At 37.9% G+C, this 14,885-nt stretch overlaps 1 protein-coding gene across 2 annotated transcripts in view; it reads right to left on the minus strand.

The window, feature by feature from the left end:
* The window catches only part of LOC124777442 (cilium assembly protein DZIP1-like), a 286,339-nt gene that overhangs the window by 263,554 nt on the left and 7,900 nt on the right, over positions 1-14,885 (minus strand). For both annotated transcript variants that reach the window (XM_047252852.1, XM_047252853.1), the window contains one exon: positions 5,517-5,714. In XM_047252852.1, coding sequence (XP_047108808.1) covers positions 5,517-5,714 — 198 coding nt within the window. The remainder of the gene's footprint in view (positions 1-5,516; positions 5,715-14,885) is intronic.

Raw genomic sequence — 14,885 nt, forward strand, 5'->3', positions numbered from 1 at the left:
CTTTTCTAAATTGTGCAGGTGAGAACTCTCCCTGCAATATACCCTATATTCCCATAACCCTCCTGATATCAGCCTTCGTTAGGCATTGTCCTTATCCATCAGCCCTTTCCCTGTTCCCATTCCAGCAATGCACAGCCCTCTATTCCACCAACACACCCACAGTATTCTTACTTCTCTCGTTCTCCACTAACCACCCCACCCTCCGTCTAACCTCTTGACTGCACCTAGCTGTCCTACCCTTTCTCCACCTCGCTTCTGTGTGCTCCCACAAGCAGCACTTTACCATCCCCACCCCTACCCTGAGATCCCTCCCCCTCATTGCCCCAGCCACCTCCTTATTCCCATTAACCAAGTGCTTCTCTCATCATGCACTGCTGTTCACAGTCTGGCCTCAGCAGCCTCATGTATATGAGAGGTGCATTTGCATGTGCATGAGTGGGTGTACGTTTTCTGTTTCCCTTGAAGAACTTGTTAGCCGAAAGCTTACTTTCTGACAGTCTTTTTGTTGTGCCTATCTCTGCTACATGGTGAGTAACAACTATCCTTTTCATAATATTGTTTTATAGGATTTATACTGTTGTTGTTGTTGTGGTCTTCAGTCCTGAGACTGGTTTGATGCAGCTCTCCATGCTACTCTATCCTGTGCAAGCTTCTTCATCTCTCAGTACCTACTGCAACCTACATCCTTATGAATCTGTTTACTGTAGTCATTTCTTAGTCTCCCTCTACAATTTTTACCCTCCACACTGCCCTCCAATACTAAACTGGTGATCCCTTGATGCCTCAGAATACGCCCTATCAAGCGATCCCTTCTTCTAGTCAAGTTGTGCCACAAATTTCTCTTCTCTCCAATTCTACTCAATACCTCCTCATTAGTTATGTGATCTACCCATCTAATCTTCAGCAATCTTCTGTAGCACCACATTTCGAAAGCTTCTATTCTCTTCTTGTCCAAACTATTTATTGTCCACGTTTCACTTCCATACATGGCTACACTCCATACAAATACTTTCAGAAACTACTTCCTGACACTTAAATCTATACTCGATGTTAACAAATTTCTCTTCTTCAAAAATGCTTTCCTTGCCATTGCCAGTCTACATGTTATATCCTCTCTACTTCTACCATCATCAGTTATTTTGCTGCCCAAATATCAAAACTCCTTTACTACTTTAAGCGTCTCATTTCCTAATTTCATTCCCGCAGCATCATCCGATTTAATTCGACAACATTCCATTATCCTCGTTTTGCTTTTGTTGATGTTCATCTTATATCCTCCTTTCAAGACACTGTCCATTCCGTTCAGCTGCTCTTCCAGGTCCTTTGCTGTCTCTGACAGAATTACAATGTCATCGGCGAACCTCAAAGTTTTTATTTCTTCTCCATGGATTTTAATACCTACTCCGAATTTTTCGTTTGTTTCCTTTACTGCTTGCTCAATATACAGATTGAATAACATCGGGGATAGGGTTGTAGCCTGTCTTACTCCCTTCCCAACCGCTGCTTCCTTTTCATGCCCCTCAACTATTATAACTGCCATCTGGTTTCTGTACAAATTGTAAATAGCCTTTCGCTCCATGTATTTTACCGCTGCCACCTTCAGAATTTGAAAGAGAGTATTCCAAAAGCTTTCTCTAAGTCTACAAATGCTAGAAACATAAGTTTGCCTTTCCTTAATCTAGCTTCCAAGATAAGTCGCAGGGTCAGTATTGCCTCACGTCTTCCAACATTTCTACGGAATCCAAACTGATCTTCCCCAAGGTCGGCTTCTACCAGGTTTTCCATTCGTCTGTAACGAATTCGCAGTAGTATTTTCCAGCTGTGACTTATTAAATTGATAGTTAGGTAATTTTCACATCTATCAACACCTGCTTTCTTTGAGATTGGAATTATTATATTCTTCTTGAAGTCTGAGGGTATTTCACCTGTCTCATACATCTTGCTCACCAGATAGTAGAGTTTTGTCAGGACTTGCTCTCCCAAGGCCGTCTGTAGTTCTAATGGAATGTTGTCTACTCCCGGGGCCTTGTTTCGACTCAGGTCTTTCAGTGCTCTATCAAACTCTTTACACAGTATCATATCTCCCAATTCATCCTCATCTACATCCTCTTCCATTTCCATAATATTGTCCTCAAGTACATCGCCCTTGTTAGACCCTCTATATACTCCTTCCACCTTTCTGCTCTCCCTTCTTTGCTTAGAACTGGGTTTCCATCTGAGCTCTTGATATTCATACAAGTGGCTCTCTTTTCTCCAAATGTCTCTTTAATTTTCCTGTAGGCAGTATCTATCTTACCCCTAGTGAGATAAACCTCTACATCCTTACATTTATCCTCTAGCCATGCCTGCTTAGTCATTTTGCACTTCCTGTCGATCTCATTTTTGAGACGTTTGTATTCCTTTTTTGCCTGCTTCATCTGCTTCATTTACAGCATTCTTATATTTTCTCCTTTCATCAATTAAATTCAATATTTCTTCTGTTACCCAAGGATTTCTACTAGCCCTCGTCTTTTTACCTACTTGATCCTCTGCTGCCTTCACTACTTAATCCCTCAGAGCTACCCATTCTTCTTCTACTGTATTTCTTTCCCCCATTCGTAACAATTGTTCCCTTATGCTCTCCCTGAAACTCTCTACAACCTCTGGTTTAGTCAGTTTATCCAGTTCCCATCTCCTTAAATTCCCACCTTTTTGCAGTTTCTTCAGTTTTAATCTACAGTTCATAACCAATAGATTGTGGTCAAAGTCCACATCTGCCCCTGGAAATGTCTTACAATTTAAAACCTGGTTCCTAAATCTCTGTCTTACCATTATATAATCCATCTGATACCTTCTAGTATCTCCAGGATTCTTCCATGTATACAACCTTCTTTTATGATTTTTGAACCAAGTGTTAGCTATGATTAAGTTATGCTCTGTGCAAAATTCTATCAGACGGCTTCCTCTTTCATTTCTTACCCCCAATCCATATTCACCTACTATGTTTCCTTCTCTCCCTTTTCCTATTCTCGAATTCCAGTCACCCATGACTATTAAATTTTCGCCTCCCTTCACTATCTGAATAATTTCTTTTATCTCATCATACATTTCATCAATTTCTTCATCATCTGCAGAGCTAGTTGGCATATAAACTTGTACTATTGTAGTAGGCATGGGCTTCATGTCTATCTTGGTCACAATAATGCGTTCACTATGCTGTTTGTAGTAGCTAACCCGCACTCCTATTTTTTTTTATTCATTATTAAACCTGCTCCTGCATTACCCCTATTTGATTATGTATTTATAACCCTGTATTCACCTGACCAAAAGCCTTGTTCCTCCTGCCACCGAATTTCACTAATTCCCACTATATCTAACTTTAACCTACCCATTTCCCTTTTTAAATTTTCTTACCTACCTGCCCAATTGAGGGATCTGACATTACATGCTCCGATCCGTAGAATGCCAGTTTTCTTTCTCCTGATGACGACGACCTCTTGAGTAGTCCCCACCTGGAGATCCAAATGGGGGACTATTTTACCTCCAGAATATTTCACCCAAGAGGACGCCATCATCATTTAACCATACAGCAAAGCTGCATGCCCTCGGGAAAATTTACGGCTGTAGTTTCCCCTTGCTTTCAGCTGTTCACAGTACCAGCACAGCAAGGCCGTTTTGGTTAGTGTTACAAGGCCAGATCAGTCAATCATCCAGACTGTTGCCCCTGCAACTACTGAAAAGGCTCTGCCCCTCTTCAGGAACCACACGTTTGTCTGGCCTCTCAACAGCTACCCCTCCATTGTGGCTGCACCTATGGTACGGCTATCTGTATCGCTGAGGCACGAAAGCCTCCCCACCAACGGCAAGGTCCATGGTTCATCATCTAAAATATTTACTATGTGAATTTATGTATTCTATTTGAGGCAGATACTTCAGTCCTGCTCCACTTGGCATTGTGCTCATCCTTCCATAATTTGCACACCAGTGACTTACTTAACTTCTGATTTAAATTTCTGTCAAACTTTTTATCAGCACCATTGCACCTTTCTCATTCTCACTGTTAATACCAATAAAATTAATGATGTTAATAGCAAGTTTTTTTTTGCCATCCATGATCACTTTCTGTGCTTGTGCTGCGAGGTAACAATGCACATTACTTTGAATTGAATCGTAATTATCCCTAGACATGTGACCAGATTAGTTCCCACTTTGGCTGGGTAGCCTCACCAAGTTATACATTCAGAGTTAGTAGCAGTAGTAGTAGTAGTAGTAGTAGTTGTTGTTGTTGTTGTTGTGGTCTTCAGTCCTGAGACTGGTTTGATGCAGCTCTCCATGCTACCCTATCCTGTGCAAGTTTCTTCATCTCCCAGTACCTACTGCAACCTACATCCTTATGAATGTGCGTAGTGTATTCATCTCTTGGTCTCCCTCTACAATTTTTACCCTCCACGCTGCCCTCCAATGCTAAATTTGTGATCCCTTGGTGCCTCAGAACATGTCCTACCAACCGGTCTCTTCTTCTCGTCAAGTTGTGCCACAGGCTCCTCTTCTTCCCAATTCTATTCAATACCTCTTCATTAGTTATGTGATCTACCCATCTAATCTTCAGCATTCTTCTGTAGCACCACATTTCGAAAGCTTCTATTCTCTTCTTGTCTAAACTATTTGTCGTCCATGTTTCACTTCCATACATGGCTACACTCCATACAAATACTTTCAGAAATGACTTCCTGACACTTAAATCTATACTCGATGTTAACAAATTTCTCTTCTTCAGAAACGCTTTCCCTGCCATTGCCATTCTACATTTTATATCCTCTCTACTTCGACCATCATCAGTTATTTTGCTCCCCAAATAGCAAAACTCCTTTACTACTTTAAGAGTCTCATTTCCTAATCTAATTCCCTCAGCATCACCCGATTTAATTCGACTACATTCCATTATTCTCGTTTTGCTTTTGTTGATGTTCATCTTATATCCTCCTTTCAAGACACTGTCCATTCCGTTCAACTGCTCTTCCAGGTCCTTTGCTGTCTCTGACAGAATTACAATGTCATCGGCGAACCTCAAAGTTTTTATTTCTTCTCCATGGATTTTAATACCTACTCCGAATTTTTCTTTTGTTTCCTTTACTGCTTGCTCAATATACAGATTGAATAACATTGGGGAGAGGCTACAATCCTGTCTCACTCCCTTCCCAACCACTGCTTCCCTTTCATGTCCCTCGTCTCTTATAACTGCCATCTGGTTTCTGTACAAATTGTAAATAGCCTTTAGCCCTGTATTTTACCCCTGCCACCTTTAGAATTTGAAAGAGAGTGTTCCAGTCAACATCGTCAAAAGCTTTCTCTAAGTCTACAAATGCTAAAAATGTAGGTTTGCCTTTCCTTAATCTTTCTTCTAAGATAAGTCGTAAGGTCAGTATTGCCTCACGTGTTCCAATATTTCTACGGAATCCAAACTGATCTTCCCCGACGTCGGCTTCTACTGGTAGAAGTAGTAGTAGTAGTAGTAGTAGTAGTAGTAATGGTAGTACCTCAGCCTTATGTAGAAGTTGTTCAGCAGCTTGCAGACGGTCCTTCAGTTCATGGATTTCAGTAAACAATGCCACCGTTTCCCTATTATCTTCTTTAGATTGTTTTTGTACTTGTTGTTCAGGGTCTTTAGGATGACGACGAGCAAGATGTGCATCCAAGAATGTCCCATTCAAGAAAGATTTGTCACAATACATGCACTGTAACAAAAATTTGCACTATTTAGATACATACATCACATAAATAATGTCCAAATGCATATAAGGTATAAGCAATAAGAAGGAACACAGGGTAAGAACTAAATTAAAAGTACTCGCAAACACACAGCTCATCAGAGAAACTGATACAATACCCTTTGCATTTAACAATGACCAGCATGTATACTTAATGAAAGCACACTAAAGTTTTACATCATTCAGTGAATGTAGGTGATATCTTCTTTACTTTTATTTACTTCCCGTCTCCTTGCCCCTCCCGCCACCACCACCACCCTCCCTACGGATAAGTCATTACTGAAGGCCAGAAAACTGACTAAGGTCCAGTATCAATTATCATACATATCACGAGTTAAAACAGCCCTAATGTAGCTCATTCACTGTAGCAATTGAGGTATTCAGTGTAACATTTTAACACCTTCCTTTCATAAGGACTGCTAAATGAAATTTAGCCAGATGTCAGTGGCTTGATGCAACTATACTCAGTACAGAGAATTCTGGCAATATTCACTTATATACTGGCAAAAGTGCTAATCACACACTTTAACTTGGCTCCCATGCAGACGATTTTGAGAGTCAAAAATTGCGATCAGCTCATAGCCTGGCTCATAGTGCAATGGCTGCTAGGATAAGTGCTGCCTCTGCCTCCTCCTCCATGCCACAGCTTGTGAAGAAAATGAACAAGCAATGGGCTAATGCATCACAGATGTGACTCAAAATTACGCATCACGTAAACAGAAAATGGGTCTTACTGCTATGTAAATGTGGTTGGCAGAGGTCCCTTTGGCTGATGGCCTTGCATGGGATGTATGCAGAGTTCACAATCTGTAGAATTGTTTCCAAAGTTGATACGGGTCCTGTGATTTCGAACTCAGTGGAGGGTCTCAACAAAAAGCTTCATCAACTTTGACGATCTTGGATGGGTTATGATTTGGGAAATTATGGACTCCCCTTGACAGGGGTCAATCCATACCAAGCGGTCCAAGAAAAAAATAACTGGTTGCTTGACCATCTCAGAAAAATTTTATATTTTCTGGGTGAATTCCCCAATGTTTAGTAGTCACAAAAACATTTTTTTTAAATTTATTGTTTATTATTTTGAAATGGAGGCCATATTTGTTCCAGGCCGCATGCATTTTTTTTCTTATTTGCAAGCATCTACATTTTTTACAATTATTCAGTAGTGGATTGTCCTAAGCCTTTCAGATAAAATGCATTTAGTTCAACACACTCTGGGCTACAAATTAACACCATTATCACTTAGCTGAATGTATTCTTTAATACATTTTTTAATAGTTCCAAGTTATCAGCCACAAATTAAAAAAAACTCAATTCTTGAACAGTAGTTTTCCAAAGAAAGATTAATTTCTCAGCTTCAATATGTTTTCTGCTATTACACTGTATAGTATATTTACTTTTTAAAGAATATCAATGGTGAGCAGCTTACACTTAAAAAATACACTATTTTAAAAAATGGATTTTTTTTAATTTTTCCATTTTGTGGCCTGCAATATCTTTTTTGAGGGACCAGATAAAAATCTGAAAATTTCACAGTTTATAGACCTTTATGATATCAAACTTCAGTATAAATTTCAACTTTGAGATTCAATTGGAAGTTACGGAAAAAAATTACAAACACGAGTCAAAAATACGTTTTTTAACATCTGCAATATCTAAGCTTATGGAATAAAATATATCAGTTACAGTATATAATTTAACCAAACCTATGATTACTTACTTTTTTTATTGAAAATAAGCTTACTAATTACATTATTTGTTCTCTTGTTATTTGTTTTTAGTAAATCGCTCACTGAACATCTGAGACATTTGTTCACTCAGTTTGGGTGTTAGATTATAAGTTCGCCCAGTCAACATTGTAAATTCCATGAGAGACAGTTTCCTTAGTACATTTTTAAGCGGCATCCAAACTTGATCCTTCTCAATTTTTTTAAAAGATGTCCTTGGTCCTGGAGGGTGATAAAATACATCATGTACATCTTGGTTTTGACTCTCAATATTATCAACTTCGCCAATCCACCACTGTTGATCATAAACACAAGCCACTATGTTTTTATTTTGAAGAAATAGTTGTACAAGTTTTCCACACTGACAAAGTTCACTATCAGGAGAAGCTGATGTGATCTTACACTTTAGTAAGTTGTGTAAATACGGAACAAAACAATGAAAAGATCGAGTGCCTTTAATCTTCTGAGAAGAGTTGTACCCTTCCTTCAAGACACTGTCATAGACTTCTTGTATTTCCTCTCATTGTACAAAAACATAGGTAACTCCTTTGATATGTTTTTTTTTTTACAGAATTCAAACATTTCTTGAGGTGTTATGATATGATTGTCATCGGTCCACTGCAGACTTGCTTTTATGACAGCTCACTTTGTTGTACCCCCGACACCATCATAAGCATTCTTCCCATGGGATGAAGTGAAAAAGTGTCATTCTACATCAAACCCAAAATCTTCTTTATGATGTTAATAACTTTTTTTTTATTGACTTGCCGCCCCATCTGAAAAGTACATCAGTTTTTTTATGGAAGGGTGGTGCTGTTTAATGTAGTTTGTAAATTTTAGTTGAAAAATGTGCACTGCTGTAGTGTTGTGTTCAAGGAAGTCACTTATGACACAAAAGCTGTGGCTCATTAGTTTATCTTCATCTTTATAATAGAATACAAATGGATGAACTGTGGCCTGTTTGTTTACCCACTGGTGCCCTTGTACTTCATCTTGAACAACGAAGGAATAATTTTCCGAAAAGTCAGCAAGAACTATGCATTCATCAGCTGCCAAGGTTTGATTTTTGTCTTTCAAAAATTTACTTTGAGCTTTTGCAATAAAATGATACATTTTGAGATTTTCTAAGGTTAGCCACCAACACTTCAAAAAATTCTTCTTGTGATTTTATGACTGTCACCATTTCAGTTCTGTCTTGTGTCACCCATTGTTTGTATTTTATATTGTCAGGCATCAAATCGTCTTCTTCGGATTCTTCAAACGTGTCAAGTAACACTTGTTTGCCTGGACAATCTTCACATTTTCCCTTGATCATACAATTTTAACCGTCAATATTGCATACCATAACTTCCAAAAGGTCTTTATAGTCAATTGTAAGATTGGCCCCACCTATCATCAACTTTACGTTGTGATGATACAAACAAACACAAATATTATGGGTGCCAGATGCCCCTGCAACAATACACCATCTTGGTCTCAACTCACAAAACTTTGATCTTCCAATTTTCATGTTAGGATTTTCTTTTTTAAAATTCAGTGAATATTTCATTTAAATTACACAATATTAACTTTTTTTGTCTTTGAATCTCATAACCATTTTCTTTCACAGAAACATAGTCTTTTTTGCCAGACATCAAACAGCTGTTATTGTCATCGTCATAATACTTAATAACTTTATTGTGTTTTCATCGACCAAATTAGATGCACTTTTCTTAGTAATGCTGGAAAAATTCCCTGTTCTTTTACTAATTGTCTTGTTAACTTAACAAGACATTCTGACATATTACATTCATCACTAACTTTTGCTCGACTCCAAGAATTTGACAGTAAACTGATAATCTTAATTTTATCCTCTCTGTTTGAAATACTGCATTGAGTTTTTAGTTTTTCTATCAAATCATCATATTCGGTTGGTGAAGTTTTAGAACTTCCATCTGTTTTAGTACAAATTGTATTTTGAAATGAAACTTCCAAATTCTTTCTGACTGTAGCTGCCACTTTCTCAATTTTTGTATTCAAGCACTTGGTCTTTTACCTTGACTTAGTTTCCTAATTTTACTCGCAGGCGATACACTCAGGATTTCACAAGCTGTATCTACTTTTTTAATGGTTGCTGATAAGTCACAAAATTCTGTATCTGAGGTTTCACTATCCTCTCTCTTGTGATTTTATGAGACTGACAAAAGGGCTTTTATTTTTAGAATAATGATCAAATGTTATTTCTCGCAAACCTTTTGTTATAGTTTTCTTATGTTTCTCAAAAGGGTCTGTGCAAGACTGACCAAACAGGTGATGAAATTTTTTTAAGTATTTCATTTCATGGTACTTGCATGTTGATTTGACCATTGGGCCGACTTGTAAGTAAAACAACCCTTTTTCTTCTTCACTGTGATCTTCGATTAAAGTAATGTCTTTAGGATACACTCTATACACACTTTTATGACATGTTTCATTAATAATAACACCAACAGAACACAGACACCATTTTTCAACTGCACACTTCAAGAACTTCTTGCTAAATAAGTGTGAGTAGACAATTGTTGGTGTAAGGGGTAAGACAATAATCAGACTTGTATAGGCTTGCAGATGCAATTGTTAGCCTGCTGAAACAATTACCAGAGCATTGTTTCGACAAAAAATCATTACCTAGTGTAACATGGTGTGTTACATTATGCAATTGGTATACTTTATTTGATTAGCCTACCAGGTATCGCAGATGTTAAAAAACGTATTTTTGACTCATGTTTGTAATCTTTTTTTCCATAACTTCCAATTGAATCTCAAAGTTGAAATTTATACTGAAGTTTGATATCATAAAGGTCTATTAACTGTGAAATTTTCAGATATTTATCTGGTCCTCCAACAAAGTATTGCAGGCCACAAAATGGAAAAACTAAAAAACATTTTTTAAAATAGTGCTTTTTTACGTGTAAGCTGCTCACCATTGACACTCTATAAAAAGTAGCTATACCATACAGCATAACAGCAAAACAAATATTAAAGCTGATAAATTAATCTTTCTTTGGAAAGCTACTGTTCAAAAATTGTGTTTCTTAATTAGACTGATAACTTTGAACTATTAAAAATACATTAAAGAATACATTCAGCTAAGCAATAATGATGTTAATTTGTAGCCCAGAGTGAGTTGTAATAAATGCATTTTATCTGAAAGGGTTACGACAATCCATTTCTGAATAATTGTGAAAAATGTAGATGCTTGCAAATACAAAACCACAGCATGTGGCCTGGAACAAATATGGCCGCCATTTCAAAATAATAAACAATAATTTTTTTAAAAAAATATTTGTATGATTACTAAACATTGGGGAATTCAGCCAGCAAATATAAAATTTTTCTGAGATGGTCAAGCAACCACTGCTGGACCACTTGGTATGGATTGACCCATAGGTCAGTCATGCACTACAAAAAAGGAAACAGCTACCCAGGTAGCAGAGCACTTTTGGAGTGCACATGGGAGCTTTTCAGGAAGTAGAAAGCTCTGAGATATTTGGCGAGACATGGAACCTATATTGGAAAGACAGAACAGGCACCATAAATGGGAGAGTGTTCATTGTAGTTGACAGAAATACTGTCTCTATTGATGCTGAATCTGAGTGTGACACTGAAGTTATCTGGTCGTATACAATGAGGTCCAGGTGGAAATCAAATTAATTACCGTTTCCACAGTGGCAGTTTTAGTCATTCGAAGAAAGTCTGCGGTTAGTAATGTAGAATACCCAGATCATACAATATTAGTTGGAGGTGACTTTAACCTACCAAGTATAAACTGGGACATTCATTGATTCAGTGCATGGAGTAGAGAAAAATGGTACTGCCAAGTACTTACGAACACTTTTTCTGAAAATTGTCTTGAGCAGCTTGTCAACAGCACACGTGCAGTGGAAATATTTTAGACCTTGCTGCTTTAGCAGGTATGACATTATTGACAATGTCAGTAGAGGGACAGGATTAGTGAGCATGATATCATAGTGACTACTGTTACTAAAGTTAATAAATCAGTCAAAAAGGACAGGAGAGTATCTCTTCTAGAGAGAACAGATAAGCAGCAGTTAACATCTCACTTGGACAGTGAATTGGCATTATTTAGTTCTAGTATGTTGCATGTAGAGGAATTATGATCAAATTTTAAATGGATTATCAATTGTGCTCTGAAGAAGTATGTGCCTAGTAAGTGGATTACAGACAGGAAAGATTCGTGAATCTGTGAAAAGATCTATGTTCGAAGCATACAGCTACAGCTGTCATATCTTATGAAAGATCTGTCAAAGAAGTCGAGAAAATTCTGGTCCTGTCCCACGTCAAATTGCTAAGCAGGTCTAAAATTTCTATTCAATCACTCGTTGTCAAGTCTGTTGTGTCAGTAGAAGATAGCAAAAGGAAAGTTGAAGTTTTAAATTAAGTATTTAAGAAATTTGAGCAGGGGAATCATATAAATATGCCATCATTTGACCATCACTCAGACTCAGTTACAGATGACACAGTAATAGGTAGCGTTGACATAGAGAAACAACTGAAAGAGTTGAAAACAAATAAATCATCAGGTCCGGACAGAAACCCAGTTTCGTTTTACAAAGAATACTCTGTAGCATTTGCCTCCTACTTAGCTTGCATTTATTGTGAATCACTCATCCACTACAAAGTTCCAAGTGACTGGAAAAAAGTGCAGGTGAGACCTATATATAAGAAGGGTAAAAGAACAGACCTGTAGAATTACAGACCAATATCCTTAGCACTGGTGTGCTGCAGAACTCTTGGACTTATTTTCAATTCAAATACAATAAATTTCCTTCAGACAGAAAAGCTGTTCATGAATCAGCACTGCTTTAGAAACTTGGCTTGCCCTTTTCTCACAATATACTATGAACTATGGATGAAGTTCAACAGACAGATTCTATATTTATTGATTTCCAAAATGCGTTTGACCTTATGCCCCACTGCAGACCGTTCTCAAAGGTGGAATAGGTTTCCAGATACGTAAGTGGCTCAAAGACTTCTTAAGTAGCAGAACCTAATATGTTGTCATCGATGGTAAATGTTTATCAGGGACAAGGGTACCATCAGGAGTACCCCAGGGATGTGTGACAGGACCATTATTATTTTCTATATACATAAATGATCTGGCAGGTAGGTTGGGCAGCAATTCACAGCTGTTTGCTGATGACGCTGTGGTGTACAGGAAAGTGTCATCGTCGAGTGTTTGTGGAAAGATACAAAATGACTTGGACAAAATTTTTAGTGGTTGTGATGAATGACAGCTAGTTTTAAATGTAGAGAAATGTAAGTTAATGCAGATGAGTAGGAAAAACAAACCTGTAATGTTCGAATATAGCATTAGGACTGTTCTCCTTGACACAGTCATGTCATTCAAACATCTGGGCATGATGTTGCAAAGTGATATGAAATGGAACAAGCTTGTAAGGACTATACAAGAGAAGGGGAATTGCTCAACTTTAGTTTATGGGCAGAATTTTGGGAAAGTGTGGTTCAGCTGTAAAGGAGACCACATACAGAACACTACAGTGCAACCTATTCTTGAGTACTGCTTGAGTGTTTGGGATCCCCACCAGGTAGGATTAAAGGAAGACACCAATGCATTTCAGACACAGGGTTCTAGTTTTGTTACTGGTAGATTTGAACAGCATTCAGGTATCAGGGAGATGCTTCGGGAACTGAAATGGGAATCTCTGGAGGGAAGGTGATATTCTTTTTGAGCAACACTATTGAAAAACTTTAGAGAACCGTCATTGGAAGCTGACTGCAGGATACTCCTACTGCCAACGTACATTTCGCACAAGGATCATGAAGATATGATAAGATAAATTAGGGCTCATACGGAGGCATTTAGACAGTAGTTTTTCTCTTGTTCCATTTTGAGTGAAGCTGGAAAGTAGTGGTACAGGGTACCCTCCAACACACAATGTACAGTGGCTGGCAGGGTATGTTCATTTAGATGTAGATTTTATGCTGAGGTATTTGAAATTAAATTTCTAATAAGCTTTCACAGACTGTCCATTGTAGTGCTACAAATATTGATGGTAACACTGATGTCTTCCCCACATTAATTCTGTCAGGTAAATATTTATAAATCTTTCCTTCAATATATTTACATTAGCTTTATTCCAAAATAGTCACCCAGTTTTGTTTGTTTTCTGTTTCATGTAGAGTTTGTGAGATTATGACTGCATAGTATTTCTCTTTAGACAGTGATTTGCTGTGCTGGTCATCGTGACATACTAGCTTACAGCCAGCGACCATGAGAAAATGGGATTTGTGTTGTCTCGAGCCTTGATGCACACTGTTGTACTGTTGTTGTGGTCTTCAGTCCAGCAACTGGTTTGATGCAGCTCTCCATGCTACTCTATCCTGTGCACACCCCTTCATATTCGAGTAACTGCTGCAACCTCCTTTCTTTCTGTATCTGTTTACTCTATTCATCTCTTGGTCTCCCTCTACAATTTTTACCCTCCATGCCTCCAATATCAAATTGATGATCCCTTGATACCTCAGAATGTGCCCTACCAACCGATCCCTTCTTGTAGTCAAGTTGTGCCACCAATTCCTCTTCTCCCCAGTTCTATTCAGTACCTCCTCAATAGTTACATGATCTATCCATCTAATCTTCAGCATTCTTCTGTAGCACCACATTTCGAAAGCTTCTATTCTCTTCTTGTCTAAAATATTTCACTTCCGTACATGGATATACTCCATACAAATACTTTCAGAAAAGACTTCCTGACACTTAAAGCAATACTCAATGTTAACAAATTTCTCTTCTTCAGAAACACTTTTCTTGCCATTGCCAGTCTACATTTTATATCCTCTCTACTTCGACCATCATCAGTTATTTTGCTCCCCAAATAGCAAAACTCCTTTACTACTTTAAGTGTCTCATTTCCTAATCTAATTCCCTCAGCATCACCTGATTTACCGGTAATTCGCCTACATTCGATTATCCTTGTTTTGCTTTTGTTGATATTCATCTTATATCCTCCTTTCAAGACACTGTCCATTCCGTTCAGCTGCTCTTCCAGGTCGTTTGCTGCCTCTGACAGTATTACAATGTCATCAGCAAACCTCAAAGTTTTTATTTCTTCATCATGGATTTTAATTCCAACTACAAATTTTTCTTCTGTTTCCTTTACTACTTGCTCAATATATACGCTGAATAATGTAAGGGATAGGCTACAACACTGTCTCACTCCCTTCTCAACCACTGCTTCCCTTTCACACTCCTTGACTCTTATAACTACCATCTGGTTTCTGTACAAACTATAGATAGCCTTTCGCTCCCTGTATTTTACCCATGTCACAGTCAGAATTTGAAAGAAAGTATTCCAGTCAGAATCATCAAAAAGCTTTCTCTAAGTCTCAAACCCTAGAAATGTAAGTG

Source organism: Schistocerca piceifrons, chromosome 2, assembly GCF_021461385.2.
Source record: "Schistocerca piceifrons isolate TAMUIC-IGC-003096 chromosome 2, iqSchPice1.1, whole genome shotgun sequence".
In the NCBI taxonomy this organism is placed as follows: Eukaryota; Metazoa; Arthropoda; class Insecta; order Orthoptera; family Acrididae; genus Schistocerca; species Schistocerca piceifrons.